Raw genomic sequence first — 15,674 nt, forward strand, 5'->3', positions numbered from 1 at the left:
CCATGGCTCCTGGCGCCGCGGGCAGGGTGGAGCGAGCCCCCGCGCCCCGGCAGGGCCCTGCCCGTGCTTGTCGGCAGGAGGGGGTGCGCCGGCACGTGTGGATGCACTTAGCAGCCAGGGACACGTCTTGCTGAGCTGTCTGTCTGTCCACAGCGCCGTTTGCCATCGTTCACAAGGAGGGCGTGATGCCGTGGGTTTAGCCAGGCTCTGGGTTTTGCATGAGAAAAGCCGTGGTCCTGGGGGAAACGTTGACCTCAGCTCAGGGTTAGGGGTGCAGTGGCTTTGCTCGAGCGCTGTGCCCCCCCCATCCAGCCCTCGTTGAGGCCGGAGCGGGACCTGCCCCCAGGGAGCAGCGGGTGATGTGTTGTCTGTGATTTACCTGGAGCATCCCTTATCCAGAAACCCGGAGACTCTTTTCCCCTCCTCGGCAATTCTCAGCCGCTGCCGTAAGTGACCGAGATTTGCCCTCAAAGCTCCCAGAAAGAAGGAAAAAACAACAGAAAGGGGAAAGCATCACAGAGGAAGCACGGCAGGAAATGTGCCTCCTGTACCATGGTCATGAGTTTGTGCGTGCTCAGCATCGCTGCCAAACAAGCCCTTTTCCCAGCTATGGGGAGCAGGGTGTCCCCTGCCTGGCGTGGGGTGACCCCACTCCCCATTTGGGGCAGCGAAGCCCCTCTGTAAAACCCCACAGCGTTCTCCGCTGGGCTCACGGCCGCCTCCATGTCCCGTGGTGCCTGCTGTGGGTGATGGGGGGGACTTTGGTGGGCTCAGCTGGGGGGCACTGGCAAGCACCCCCGTTTGCCCTGGGCACGGGGCGGGTCGGGGTCCAGGCAGAGCCCTGGAGAGATGCTTCACCCAGGTACGGTCCCACTGGGTGCCCACTTTGGCCGCCATCCCCAGCACCATCCAGTGATGCCCGCTTTGGCGTTTCGACAGTGCCACCTGGCTGCCACCTCCCGGGGCTGGGACACGTGTCCCTGGCCGGAGGCCATGAGGCCTCGGCTGCCTCCCGGGAGGTCACGGCACTCGGGGGGACAGAGGAGCATCCCGATGCCGGGGTGCCTCCACCGCCCGAGCGGTGCTGGGGCAGCGTGGGCCGTGTCCGGCTCCCGTGCGCCGCTGCCCGGCAGCTTCCCCAGTCATATAAGGAGATGCCGGAGCCGGCAGCCGCGATGGGGCCGTGTCGCCTGAGCATTACTCACCGGGGAGGCGCATGGCGGGGGGGGGATCGGCCCCACGAAACGCTTGGCAGGAGCCGGGGGTGACTCAGCTCCGGGCGAGAGGCACAGCTGGAGTGGCGGGGGGGCTGGGGTGGCCTGTGTCCCCAAAACCGTCCTGTGGGGCACCCTAAAACCCAGCCGGGGCGCTGGGGGGGAGAGGGGGCAGCAGCGGGGGTAACGCCGTTTTGGGTGATCCGCAGGGGTGGAAAATGGTGCGTCGGGCACCTCGTGAAATGGGGGAGCCCTGCGAGGCGGGGACCCCCCTGGGTGTGTGTGGGAAGGCATCTCTGCTCCCCAAGTTCCTGCGCAGGCGGGAGATGCGTGTCCTCTCCCCACCCCTTTCCTTTCCGGGCCGAGGTGACTGTTGAAGCCGAAAAAGCCGCCTTGCAAGGAACTAAAATGAGCTGTTTGTGTTTTGGGTGCGCAGGGTGGTTTCCATGGCAGGGAGGGGGGGGCGGCCTCGGGCTGCTCCCCCTGGGCGAAGGGGGGGGCCGGCAGCTGCATCCGGGGCTGGGCGGCTCCCGCAGCCCCAGCGGGTCACCCCGAAACCCGCCGTTGGCTCCCTGCGCCCCGGGTCCGCTGCCGCCGGCTGGGCTGCAGCCCTTATCGGCTTCCTGCAGCGGCGAGAGGCGGCCGGGCTGGCTTGTGCGGAGCGTGCACCGGCAAGGGGAGCGTGGAAAGGAAAGGGGGGGAACTGTGTTAAATCGAGTGGAATAAAGTGGGGGACCACCAGTGTCCCTGGGGTGTCCTGGTGCAGTGGAGGGATGTATTTATATATAAGCACGCGGTATTTATATGTATGTTTATACATGTATATAAATATATATATTTGTATATGATTATATCTATTCATACACATATTTAAAGGGTTTCTTTTGCCCGAAGGCTTGTCCAGCTGGAACAGCTGACAGTGCTCCGTGCATTTTTCATCGGCCCCTGTGCATGTGCAGCACCCGGGAAGCACAGGAGCAGCTGAGCACCCATGGGTGCAGCCAGGGCGAGGGGATGGGGTAAACCAGCTCCTGCTTCCCGGAGGCTTTTCCACCAGCACATCCCAGCCCCATCCAGCAGCAGCAGCCATCTGCCTTGCAGGGTGCTATTTGCCCCGCTCGGGGTGGACCACGGGCCCATTTATGGTGGCCTCGTGCCTGCCGGCAGGTCATTACTCCTGCAGTGCTTCCTCTGCCTTAACAGAGAGCAGATTGCTTTAGATGAAAACTATGCTGGGATATTTTTCATCCAGGCAGGGCTGAAGGTCTGGAAAATATATTGCAACAGCGCCGAGCCCCAGGGTAACTCTCTGTATTTTCTGTCACCCGTCTCGTTAGCCTGAACGGCGCTGGGAAGTCGTGGATGCGATGTTTGGGTCCATCGCGTTTTACTTGATACGGTTTCTTTGGTGGCCCTGGCCAGCTTGTGGCTGTTGGGTTTAGGGAGCTGCTCAGGGGTTATAAATATAATTCAAATCTCTGCTTGTATCTGGGTGACGCCCCAGACCTCGTATGGTTTCACTGTTCCACGCTGCAGAGCCGGTGCTGCCGGATGGCAGCCGGTCCGGCGCTGGCCACGCGTGAGCCTGGGCTCCCGGCTCTCTCCATCGGCAGAGCCTGAGCCGGGCTGAGGTTTCGCAGGTCTGCAGCCCCGGGCTGCGGCGTGCGGCACCTTAACGGCTTTCCCCTTCGCTGCCGAGCGCCGGCAGAACAACCCGCTCTTGCCTGAGCCCTTCTGGGAAGGTAAAGGCAAAAAATGAGCATTTAATTCTGTGTAACTTTCTATCTGAAATCAAGCTTCTTGCTCTTAGGAGCTGGCGGGGGGACCTGGCACACGATGGGCTCTGAAAGCAAAACAGGCTTTGGAGGAGCCCTTCTGCCCGGTTTGCTTGTGGTTACAATGGCAAACGGGCCGGGGTCCGTAACGGCTGTGCCGCGGCAGGGCTTGCCGCTCTCGGTTTCCCTGTGCCGTTTCTGTGCCTCCGCTGCCGGAAACGGTTCCGAAAAGAAGCGAAACTGCCAGAGTAATGCCGAGCACGGCGCTAACCGTTCACAAACGGGCTGCAAAGTCTCACCGTGCGCGATGCGGCGGTGGTGGCGAGCGGGGCAGCCGGCTGCAGGAAGGGCCGGGAGGTGGATGAACCTCGTGTTAGAGCGTCTTTTGTGGGTATTTCCCCACGGGCTCTGGCGGTGCCCTGGCAATTAATGCGTTTATCTCTGGGCATCCAGGCAGGGCGAGGGAAATGCACTTGGGGTACCCGATGCCCAGAAGCCCAAATTTGGTTGCCTTTGCTTTTGCCTCTCTTGCTGGGCAGGGGGTTTCCTGCCAGCGGGCTGGCGCTGGGTCCAGCCCGGGGTACCGAGCCCCCACCAAGCAGCTGCCTGCTGCCACTTGGATGCTACCGAAGCGCTGCCCGCATCTCCCATCCGCTCCCGCCTCGATCCCGGCTGCCCTGGGCGTGTTGGCATCACCGGGCAGTCTGTGGGCCGGGGACTCCGGGCTGGGCTGCCGGCTGTCACCCGCTGCGGGGGGCAAGATTTTGTGCGGCTCCCGAGCCCCCCATGAAGAGTGGGGCGTTGCGGTGATGCCAGTGCGGCAGCTGCTCCCGCTGATCCCCCCTCGCCGCGGCCGCCGGAGCCGCAGCCGACCTTCCAGCAGGGCTGGGAATGGAAATTGAGGAGATGACGTCTCTCCCCCTCGGAGCAGGGAGGGGGGGACGAAGTTTGGCCGCGTGAATGCCGAGGAAAGATGTTTGACTCGGCCTGACGCTCGCCTTCTCCCTCTACCCGCCTCCCCCCCGCCTCCCCGAGCTCCCAAATCTTCCTGGCCCCATCCCGGCGACGCTGGCCGTCCCCCAGCCCTGCCAGCTCTGGGGGTGCAGCCAGCTCGAGGCAGAGGCGCAGGCAGGAAGTTTCCGAAGTTTCTGCAGGCAGCGGCTCGGCCTCCCCGTCCCCTTGCCCTCCCGGCGATGCCGGGCTCCGGCAGCGGCAGCTTCAGGAGAAAGAAATTCAGAGCCGGGCTCGGGATAGCGGGCCGGGAGTAGGGGACGATGCCTCTTTCGGAGAGCTCCTATCTGCCGCCCGCCGCCTTTGTCCTGAGCCACGTCCTGGGCATCGCCGGCGTCCTGTACTGGAGGAGCCGGAGCAGAGAAGGTAGGGGCGGCCCCCGCAGGGGGAGAGGCACTAAGATGGCCGGCGTGCCGCCGGCAAGGGTCACGGCTTGTTTTCCCTCCCCGAGAGCCGTGGCGGTGGCGTAGGCAGGGACGGACGTGGCTGGCAGGGAAGAGGGAGGAGGACATGGTGGCGGGGATCCTCCCGGTGGCCCTGGTCCCCATGGAGGGGGGGAGCGGAGGTTTCGGTGCCTAAATTTGGTCTCGTCACCCATTCCCGGCACACGTGGGGGGTGGGAGCGGCGGGATGGGGGGTGTCTCGCTGGGGACGAGGCTGCTTTTTGTCTCGGCACAAGCCCGCGACACGTGGCTGGTGTTCTGCCTCCCGGCTCCTGCCCCGGCGCAGGCGGGCGTCCCTCCCACCCCTCGCCGTGACAGCAGCGTCTCGGTTAGCCACCGACGCCAGCAGCGACAAGACGCGGCCCCGGGAGCTCTTCCCGGCACTGGCACGAGCTCGCTGAGCAGCTGAGGCTGACCCTGCCTCAGTTTCCCAAAATAGGGCTCGCACATGACTGCCGCCTGAGGAGGGCAAGGATTCGTTACAGGGATGCGCGATAGCTCCGGGCCCCGGACAAGGTCTCCGTCCCGACCTCTTCCTCCTGGGAGTTGTTTGTTTTGATTCCTCCCTCTTTTTTTTCTAGCAGGGCTTGTTCTCTCCTGTGCCTCTGCACGGGGCCTTTTCCCCGCGTCTGTGACTGATTCGCCCTTTTCTTTCCCTTTTTCCATGCAAAGGAACAGGACTGCGGCACCTGGGCAGTGCGCAGGGACTTCATCCCGTGAGCAATATTTGGGGAACACTTCTTCCTTCCTCCCCCAACACTACTGGGAGAGAGATACTGAGACTGAGTTGCACAAACATGCAGAAATACGCCCTGTCACCCACTAAACCCAGCCTTGCTGCAATTCCGCCTGTTGACCCGCCGTCCCCTGTCCACTTAATTCATCTCGGTGTCCGGGCAGCGTTGTGGGACCCCGTCTAGGGACCCCCCGACTCCTGACTGTCTTCTCCCAGCTCCTCACCCCCGTACCGCACCCACCCGCTGCTTCGCCCTGCAGAAATCCATCCCTTTTGGAAAAAATCCCGGTGCAAGTGTTGCAAGCAGCAAGTATATTCAATATCTGTTTTCCTTCGTCACTCCTTCCCAGTAAAGGTCAGGTAATACCCACCCCACGGGCGCAGCATCCTGGAAAACGAGGGTCATCTTGCAGCAGGTTTTGTTGCTCTGCGATGCTCGTCCAGCTCTGCTGAGCATCCGCCCGGGTCTCCTTTGCATCACCACTTCTCAGGTATCTCCCTCTTTAAATATCCGGGTGCTGGATAGTTTTCCACCGCAGGTATCTCCTGTGCATTCTTCCAGGCTGAATCAGGCGCAGTTTCTTCTCCCTGTTTCGAAAGGCTCTGTAAATCCTGCCCGGTCAGCTCTGCTGTCATGATGGATTATGTCAGCCTGCGAGTTGGCAGCCAGCACATTTTAAATACCTCGTGCTCCTGAGCCAGCCAGGTTTTTTGCATATCCCCCATCTTAAAAGTACCACCTTAAAAAAAAAAAAAAAAAGCGCATTCCCGTTCTTTGCTTGCCTTGAAGGAGTTCAAAGCGAAAGCGATGGGTTTCAACGCTTTCAAAATTTGCTTCTAGATATTTATACATAACAAAACCCTCCTTCACCCCAAGGCTGGCTCTCCCTGTTTAATGCACAGAGCCGCTTTCACGCTGAGTGTGGGCTCGGAGATGTCCCCAAGATCTCCGCGAGCTCATCCAGCGCAGTGCCCCCTCTGACGTCTCCCGTATTCCTTTGGCTTTAGCAGGAATTAATGAGCAAGAGCAGGAAGCTTGGGAGCTGCTTCCAGGCTTTATTCCAGCAGGAGAAGCTGAAGGAGCTGGTGGGGGACACTGAAAGCCCGGGCTCGGTTCCGAGGATGGCAAAGGGCCATCCCAGGGGCGCACCGGAGAGCCCGGTCCCATCCCAGCCCCGGGTGCCGGCGGGACGGAGGGTGCTTGGCCAGGGTTAGGGAGGGTGCCTGGCCAGGCACCCACTGTCCCGCCGGCGCCTGGGGCTGGGACCGGGCTCTCGCAGCAGCAGCCCGAGGCAGGAGGAGGTGAACGGGGATGGAGTCTGACAGCGAGCGAGGCCAGCGATGATGGAGGAAAGATCCTGGAGGGGAGCAGCAGCTCCTGGCCGGGTGTGCTGGGAACTGCTGGGACAGGCTGGCTGCCAGGACGGAGGCTGCCGCGGGCAAACGGGGCGGGGGGAAATGTCTGTGCAGGGTGTTGTGGTGGTGACGGGAGGGTCTCCGGCACATGGCGCCTGCGGGAGCCTTCCCTGTGATGATGGCAAGTGCCTGGGGGCCCTGGGGTCCGGCGGCACGGTGAGTGGGAGCTTTTCTTCCCACGCTCAGCTGATGCCCCCGGTTTCGGGGCGCTGGGAACCAGCTATGGGGCAGGATGGATTTCCCTGTTCCCCCTTGCTAGCTGGGTTCGCTTGGGGGACCAACAGCAGTGGGGAAAACCCCAAAACCCACCTCCCCTTTGGGCGGTCGCCTCTGCTCCGTGGTCCTTGCTGCTTCTGGCACCTCCGTGGGGGATTCCCACTGCCCTGGGGGAGAGCAGACGGTGCCCTGGTGCTTTTGGGATCCCCGTTTCTGGGGATGCGGGGAGCTGCGTTCTGATGTGCAATGAGGGGAGGGGAGGTGGGGAGGGAATTAAAGAGCATGTGTGGTCCTGCTGAGGTTTGGGCCTGAGATGCAGGCAGCTGAGATGCAGGCAGCTGAACCCTGCTCCTCGCTTGCACTGGGAGCAGCCGGGGCAGGTCTCGGAGCGCTCCCGGGCTGTCCTGCCATGGTCCCTGCGCCCCAGGGCTGGGACGGCTGCGTCTCAGCTGGGCTCAGGCTGTGTTGTTGCCTGGCTCATCGGCTTTTTCTTCCCTGCGATTCTCACCAGTCTTGCGAAAGCAGCAACCCAAAAGAGCTTTGCAGCTGGAAGCATCCGTGTGGCTCCGACTGCATCGGTGGTGCTGGAAACCATCGAATGGATGTGTGGCATATGTGAGTGTTCAGTTAAGGACTGTGGTTTTCACTGGTGCTGCAGGCAGCAGGGTCTCTGTTTGCCGCCGACGTTCCCTGCGTCGCTGCCACCAGCCTTTGCTCCGTGCCCTGTGTGCGAGGGGACCCGAGGCTCCACAGTCGGCCTCCTGCCCTCGCCCGCCGCTGGCTTGTCTTCGGAGTGGTGCAGATGTCCTCTAGCCACCATAACCTTCCCTCTGGCCGTGCCCTGCCTGCCTGCTGCCCCGGCCATCGCCTCTGCTAGCTGTCCCTGGCTGGTGACAGGGTGGTTCTCGGTGGCTGGGGCCAGCGAACCCCTGCTAGACAGGGGAGAGGACAAGCATGGGGGGGGTTGCAACAAGTTGCTTATCAGAGTGACTCTGGAAAAGATTAGCCAGGGAGAGATAAGCTTGCAATGCCTTAACATTGTTGGTAAGCAGTAACCGTGCATTATTATTAGCTCAGACGATAGCGCGGGTGCGGGGTGGGGAGGTGTAACCTGGTTAGAGCCCAGGAACCACCCAAAGGTGGTGAGACGGGGCAAAAAAAAGGAAGAAAAAAATCACTTTCTGCAGGAAATGGGAAGAGGGAGCGCACCGAGGAGCCGCTGGCCCACAAGCACCCCCCGGATCCAGCGCCAGAGGTGGCTTGCTGCAGACTTTCCGTGTGGGACTCGGTGACGTGCCCCTGTCCCCGCGTGCTCCCTGTGATGCTCGGGGACACGCTCCTGCCTTCCCCCAGCAGCAGCCTGGCTCCTCTCGCCCTCCTGGCCGGGGCGGCGGGGCTCTTGCCGGCAGAAGGTCTGCAGAGGGATTATATTTAGAAGAAAAGGAAGAGAGGCGGTGATAAGGAGGCCTCCGTTATCTCCCCGCGTGCCAAGCGGGGCTGCAGCCGGGTCCCGGCTCCAGTGTTTCGGACCCGGGAAATGATTTGGGAAGAAGCTGCGGGCGGGCAGGCGGCAGTGGGGAGAACAGCCCGGCATTGTCCTTGTTGTCCCTGGTGCAATTAACTGGAAAACAAGACGAGGAGAAACAAGCCAAGAGCCTGACGGCGGGGCAGTGCCCAGCTCCACAGGGCGAGCCTGCGTCCGCACCCCCAGCCCACCGGCTTTCTGCTGCCGCTGCCGGGAGCTGCACCGCACTCTGCACCGCACTCTGCACCGCGCTCTGCACCGCCTCTTGCTCGCTTGCAGGAGGGAGCAGCTCTCCCCTTCCTCGCTGAGAGCTTTCCGAGCAGCTTTGCCGGCCATCGGGACCGTGGGACGGTGAGGATTTTGCTGGCACAGAGCTGCCGCGCTGGTGGTACCTTCGGCCGGGAGCACCCGGGGAAGCGAAGCCCGGGCGAAGCAGCCGTTGACGTTGCGATGGGGTTTGCGGCGATGCCCCGGAGGAGGAACGGCGGGTGCCCGTGCCGGGGGCAGCGGGTGTAGGAAGTGGTGCGGTGGGAGGAGCTGTGGCTGAGAAGTCACCCACCCGCACCCGCTGGGGCCAAGGTCAGCAAGCGGGTGGTGCCGCCAGAAGACCCTTCCCCAGGAGCCGGGAGGCAGTTGCCGCTTTGCCGGAACCATCCCGGGCTCGGGCGATGGAGAGGCGGCATCTCTCTGGGGAGAAGAGGCGGCTGAGCGCTTGCCTGGTGTGCCGGATGTGCTGCATCGGTTAGTACCCGCCGCCCTCTCCTCCCGGCCTGCCGGCAGCCCCCACCGTGCCGCCGGCGCTGTGCCATCGGCAGGGGACAGCTCAAACTTTATCCACCCTGAATTAATGCTGGGTTGGGGAAGGGACCTGGCACAGTGGCTCTGGGGGGGGGTCAGGTAAAGGAAAGGTCCCTAAAAGCACGTGGGGGTGACGCAGCTTCCTATTGCAGGCGGTGGCCGGCGGTGCCAGGCGGCAGCTCCGTGGCTCGGCCGCATTGTCCTGGGAAGCCGTGCCGAGGCCAGAGCCTGGCAGGGTGGGGAGCGAGGGTGGCCGTGGTTCAAGCGGTGGATAGTTTTCGGCACCTGGTTACGTGCCGCAGCCGGGGGACGGAGCGGGATGCAGGGGAGGTGACATGCCAGCGGTGTGCCACGTGTTTTACTGCCGTGCTTTTGGATGGGGGAAGCTGTGGGGTGGATGAGGAGGAGGAGGGATGTTCGATGGTGCTTTCAAATCTGTGTGGATTGAGGCGTGGGGAGGTTTGCCCAAGGGCCCCTGGGGCCGTGGCTGCCCAGCCGGTGCAGGGACCCCCCAGTGACCCCCCCACCCCGGGAAGGGGTACGTGGGGCCATCCGGGCAGGACACACAGCGTGGCTGGGAGCCTGGGCCGAGACATGCTGGTTTTCTCCCTTTTCTTGATTTTTGGCTTAAAACCAAAGCAAGGGGTGCTTCTGCTTGGTGGACCGTGGTGTCAAAGGGATGTCTTGGGGTAGCGGGGCTCGTCCGTTCCCACTCTATCCCAGGGATCCCCTGGGCTGCACGTGGCAGCGCTTGGGAGCTTGGGGTCACGTGCCGTGGGCCGGTACCGAAGCACTCTCTTTCCTCTGAGGTGCTGTTGTTAAAACCAGGCGATCCCATTTGGCACAGGGCTGGCTGCCGGGGTTGCCCTGAGCCCTCCTCGCTGCCCGGGCAGCGGCTGAGCGGGATCCCCCTGCGCCCCACGGGACCCTCCAGCAGTGTGGCCCCATCTCATGCCTTCTCCTTTCGCCTTGTTTGCCTTTGTTTTTCATGTGATACTATTTTATTGCACTGAGAACAGGCAGGGGCAAAGCCTGCCAGCCGCTCCCCCAGCCCGCGTTGCTGCTTGGCATCACCACGAACCGCCCGTCCCGTCACCCCATGGGGCTGGCGGCCACCCCTGCTGCTCCCCCGGGACTGGGACCCCCTGGGGACAGCACCCATGTTGTCACCCTGTCCTGCCGGCATTCAGAGCTCCCAGCATCCGGCCAGGGTGCCCTCGACTGAGCTGCGGGACAGAAATAAACATTAAATCCTGACAATCCAATGAACCAAAAATACAGAGACAGAATAAGCTGCTAATTGCACACGCTGCTGGTGCCCAGCAGAGGCCTGTTACGGGACATCTGCGAGGTTTATGTAATGCATTAAAGCCTTCCAGGAGCGGGCAGGGGAGGGGGACACCCTCCTAAAGTGGGGGGGCTCAGGCAAACCCCACCTCCCTCCCTGCACTGCCTCCAGGGGGGACGAGGAGGTGCGGGGGTCCTGGCTGGGGGAATACATTTTGGGGGTTCAGTTGCTGCTGCCAGTTGCAGCTATACCCATCCCAATCATCCACACTGCTTTCATTCGAATAACGCTATTCTCCCCCCAAAAAAGCAGTGTATTTTGTTCTAGCTGTGCGGATGCTCCTACCTCCCTGCCCGAGCGAGATGTCGGAGCCGCGTGAACGGCCCCGTCCCACACTAACCCGTGAATAAGCAGCCTCTGTTCCCTTGCGCGGGCGCAGGATCTGTCCGGCGGTCCTGGCACCGGCGGCGATTCCTCTGTCTCTTCCCCTCATTTCAAAGTCGTTTGAGTTTCTGCATGAGAAACACTGACCGAGAGCCGCCTTTGTCTTCTTTTGACAGATGAACGGGACAGAGTCCAAAAGAAAACCTTCACTAAATGGGTCAATAAACACTTGATGAAGGTAAGAGTCACGTATTTTATTATAAGGCCGGTTAAATGACCGTCTGTCTGTCCGTTCTGGCTCAGGACTGGCAGATAAATGCCTTTTTTTTTTTTTTTTGGTCTGGGAATTTTTGCATTGGATTCGAGTGTTCATACGCCTCTGTACTCAGAGAAGAGACGGTTGCGGTGGAAATGTGCCGATGCCTTTGGAGGGCACTGTAACATCGCCACGCAGCCTTTTTTATTACATTTGCCTCTTGAGTGCCCGGTCCTTGCTTTAAGACGAGGCTTGTGCATCCTCCCGCATGGGGCCGTGGGGAAACCGGGGCGAAGGAGGGGGTCCCGGCGTGGGGCTGCTCCCCCCTCGTGCCCCTCTGCCAGGGCAAAGGGGCTTTTTTGTCTTTCGAGGGGAGCGTGGAGAGGAGCCTCACAGTATGTGAAGGGAGATGCTTGCAGCCATAGGGAGCTAAGCGGGATTAAGATCGCACCGCAAGGTGCCTCCTGCTTTTCTTGGTTAATGCCAGGTGTGTTTTAATTAATTCTCTGTTTGAAAAAAAACCAAAAACAACCAAAACCCAAAAAAGAAGTTGTTTGGGCATTAGTTGTCACAGCTGTATTTTCCTGCTGGCTTTGCAAACCTCTGCGTCAAGCTTTTGGCTACTTTCTAATCTTACAAAGCGGGGAAAAAAGGAAAATCTTGAGGCCCCCAGCTTGAGGCTGCTGGGGGAAAACATCCGGGGATTCCCGGCCGAGTAAAACCCCAGGGCAAGGTCTGGGAGTCTGGGGGGAGAGCAGGAACAGAGGCTGCGTGCGGTCAGCCTGCGCTCGCAGCCCCACAGAAACCTCCTCTGCTCTCAGATGGAAGGTAGGTGCCGTGTTTTGGGAGACGCTGTGAGGTAGCGTAAGCAATTAAACCATCGCTTCAGGACGGAGCTACCCTTTCTGCAGAGGGCTGAGTGCAATATTATGGGATTGCCCGGAGTACGGATGGTTTAACAGTTTGTTTTCGCACGAAAAATTGGCAGAAGCTTCTGCCAGGTCATTTGGGAAACGGGAGGCCGCTTTCCTTAGCGATAATTCTGGAATAACCATTTTAAATGCACGCGGCTTGGAGGGAGAAGTCTGCTTGCAGATGCCGCTGCCTTCCTCCCGCGCTCTTGCAAACAGTGGGAGAGCGCCGGAGGGCGAGCGGATCTGATGGCTTTTCCTGCCCGGCTCTCCGCAGGTGCGCAAGCACATCAACGACCTCTACGAAGACTTGCGAGATGGCCACAACCTCATCTCCCTCCTGGAGGTGCTGTCGGGAGTGAAGCTGGTAAGTCCCCGCGGCTGGGCAGCGACGCTGCTGACCCCCCCAGTCCCCGCCGTCCTCCCCATGCTCCCCGCCGCTCCCAGCCGTCAGCTGTCATTTTTTATGCCGTAGTTTTGTTTTCAAATGTCTGTCGTTGTTTCTTTTATTATTATTATTACTATTATTATTTATCATTATTACTATTTTATTTATTTTCACTCAGACCTGTGTTCCCCAGGCTGGTCTCTTGGATACCACCAAGGCGTGTGATTAAAGCCGCTGGCTGGCGGTGCCCTGGGTAGAGCCCTCTCTTTGTGAAGGCTTACACGCCTTCGTCTTCTAGATTTGGCTCCATATTTAAAATAATGGATAACAGTGGCTTTGACTAAAGCTGTTTCTGTGACAGTGTGCCTGGCGGTTTAGCTCAGATTTGGCAGAGGGCACGCTCCTCGCTCCTGCCCCGTGCTCGGCTCCTCACGAGCTGGATTTGTAGCAGTTGGTGCTGTGCAAACCCCTTCCTACATCTTGAGCATCGTAGAGTTCCCCCTCCTTCCTCCTCCTCCTCCTTCTCAGACTGACACGTTCACTCAGCTCTGGGAAGATCCTGATTGCTGCAACAGGGTAGCACAGCAGGAATTATTTTAGTTTTCCCCTAAAACAGGATCTGGGCAAAGATCTCCTAACTCCCTCCCTTACCCTCCAGAGATGCCAAATCAGTTTTTGTGGGGGCTGAAAAGTTGGATCGAGCTATTTGCGATCCAGACAGCTTCCTTCTCTTCGCTTCGGCTTTCAAAGCTGGGGGGAAATTTCCGTGGTCGAGCCCGGGATGTGCCCCGGAGATCCAGCCGCCTTCATCCCCGCTCTTTTGTTTTTCCTTTTACCTGGGTGTTGCATTTTGGTTTCCATTCTGTCTCCCTGTTGTGTCACCCTCCCACCGCCGCTGTCCCTCCCCTCCTCGTTAGCAAATAGAGCCGCCAGCTCAGAGGAGCCTTCGCCTGGTGAGAGCGCCGGCCTGGTGCCGTGCAAGCAGCGAAGAGCGTGAGGAGGAAGATGATGATGATGAAGAAGTAGGTTGAGTTGGCCCTGGCCGCAGCGTATCCCTGGCAGACACTGGAGTGCCGGCAGATAGTCCAGCGCAGCCCAGCGTCGCTGGGAGCTCTGACCTTCCCCTCTTCTCAGTTTTAGCCGGGGTTTTCGATAAAACCCACCCAACTTGCCCAGGGTGGTCACCCTGAGCGAGGCTCTGCGGAGGGGAAGCTGTATGAGCGGAGAGGCAGCCGACGCCGCGGTCCTCGTTACTGGGCTGTGTTCACGTTAACTGGATTATCTGCGCGTGCGCTGCAGTGTCGGCCTGCAGTCAGGGCACGCCACCCACCCGGTGTGACAGCATGTGTCCCCCCCCCGGGGCGGGAGGGGACAGGGATGGGTGCTGCACACTGCTGCTGGCCGGGCCCCCCCGGGGGGCTGCGGTGATGGCTGCTCACCTCGCACTGCATGGACAGGCTCTGCGCACGGGCACCTTCTCGGGGGGCTGGTGCCACCGTGGGGTCTGGGGCGCGACCGGCGACCCCGTGCATGTGAGTGGAGGTGGGAACGAGCACAGCCCGGCCCCAGCTGAGGGTTACCCTGAAGGAGCCGGACCCCAAAACCTTGCTCAGGTGCAAGAGAAGGTGTATTTTCCAGCCCTTTTACTGGGGGTGACGATTCCCTTGTGCACAGTGTCACCTCCCTCCTGGAGCAGCGCAGGAGGAGCCAGGCTCCGGTCCCCTGCAGCGCTGGAGATGTTCCCCTGCGGGGATGGCTCCTTCAGACTGGGGAAGGAAGGTGACTCAAAGGACTTGGGGTGTCCTTATGGGTCAGGGCACCCTGGTGACACCTCCTATTGAAGCCCAGATCAGGATTTGGGTGTTGATCCTTCCCCTCCTGCTGATTCGGAGCAGACCCAGCATCCCATACTGGCTGGCCGGGCTCCCACACGGAGGTCGAAGCTGTGTGCCCGGCCCTTCCCCTGCTCCTTCCCTGGGCTATGGCTCAGCCACCGGATACCTTGGAAAATCTCCCGCCTGCAGCAGCGGTGATGAGCACAGCCCAGGGCATCTCATTTCTCCCCTCCCGAAGGGTTCAGGGATGGTACCTGGAGCAGCCGCCCCTGCCCGCACGCGGGAGGAGCTGAGCCGGGTCTGCAGGGGCTGATGCTGAGGTCAGGGTTTCTCCGCCATCAGTGGGGACCTGTGGTCGGTCCCTGCCCGGGTCCTCACGTCCTGCTGCGGAGCAGACCTGCTCTGCTTCCGCCTGGATGGGTCGGACTCTGTTCCCGCTCGGGTAAAGCTCTCTTTGCTGAGCCCTCTTCCCAGCTTGTCTGGCTGACCATGGGATGGGTGAGATCCTGCTCTGGGATCTAGAGGCTAAGCCAATCTTCCCTGCTGCCGGCAGCCGTGCGGTGCCCGTCTTGGAGCCTGGGTGCAGACCCCTGGGGTCTCGTGGCACTCAAGGAGGTCTACACCTCAGGGTCTTCCCACCTCCGTGCCCCACCGTGGGCTTTCTGCCCTCTTTCAGCAGGATCTTGCGTAGCAATGACTTTCTTTGCCTCCAGAGCAAGAAGATAGAGCAGGGTGTGTGGAGTGCACGGGGGGTCACACCAGCACGCTGAGCGTGGGGGGCCGCTGCAGGCGGCTCCCGGGGGCATGCGGGGGGCGGCTGTGCATGCGGGGTGCTGCCGGCCCGGCCCCGCGAGCCTGTCCTGAAGCTGTCTCCTCTCTCTTGCAGCCGCGTGAGAAGGGGCGGATGCGTTTTCACCGGCTGCAGAACGTGCAGATCGCCTTGGATTTCTTGAAGCAGCGACAGGTAAGGGCTGGTTTAGGCTCATCCAGAAGCGGAGCTGGGTGATTTGCGGTTCTTTCCCCTGGTCGGGGCTCGGGAAGGGTGTTGAGAAGCAGCGTCAGCCTGTGCCAGGGTGTGCCCGTCCCCGCAGTGCCGGTGCTGGTTGAGGACGGCTGTCAGAGGACTTTCCCCCGTAGGCGTTGTGTGCTCTCAGAACCACCCATGCGGCACAAAAACTAGTATCAAAATGAAGGATCAGACTCCAGTTCTGGGAAGGGGTTTGCAAATGTCGCAGACAGTCACTTCTGCGCCCCGAAAGCCTCACCCAGGGCTCTCCGGCAGATTCCGGCGGTGGGGTTGGGCGGCTGCAGCATGTCTGTGCCTTCCCACCAGCTTCGGGGGAGATGGGGCAGCTGGCTCCTGCTCAGCCCCACACAGCTATGGCCTCGGCGCTGGCGCAGCCGGATGCGTCTTTGTGCGGCATCACCCCTCCAGACGGCAGCACTGACCTATCGTCCCGCTGGCAGCATCGCCCTTC

The 15,674-nt window shown here is 61.1% G+C and overlaps 1 protein-coding gene across 1 annotated transcript in view; it reads left to right on the forward strand.

The window, feature by feature from the left end:
• The window catches only part of MACF1 (microtubule actin crosslinking factor 1), a 147,768-nt gene that overhangs the window by 26,154 nt on the left and 105,940 nt on the right, over positions 1-15,674 (forward strand). The window contains 3 exon segments of the mRNA XM_059830960.1: positions 10,983-11,044; positions 12,251-12,340; positions 15,083-15,160. Of these exon segments, the coding sequence (XP_059686943.1) occupies positions 10,983-11,044; positions 12,251-12,340; positions 15,083-15,160 (230 nt within the window).

The sequence above is a fragment of the Gavia stellata genome, chromosome 29 (assembly GCF_030936135.1).
Source record: "Gavia stellata isolate bGavSte3 chromosome 29, bGavSte3.hap2, whole genome shotgun sequence".
Taxonomy (NCBI): domain Eukaryota; kingdom Metazoa; phylum Chordata; class Aves; order Gaviiformes; family Gaviidae; genus Gavia; species Gavia stellata.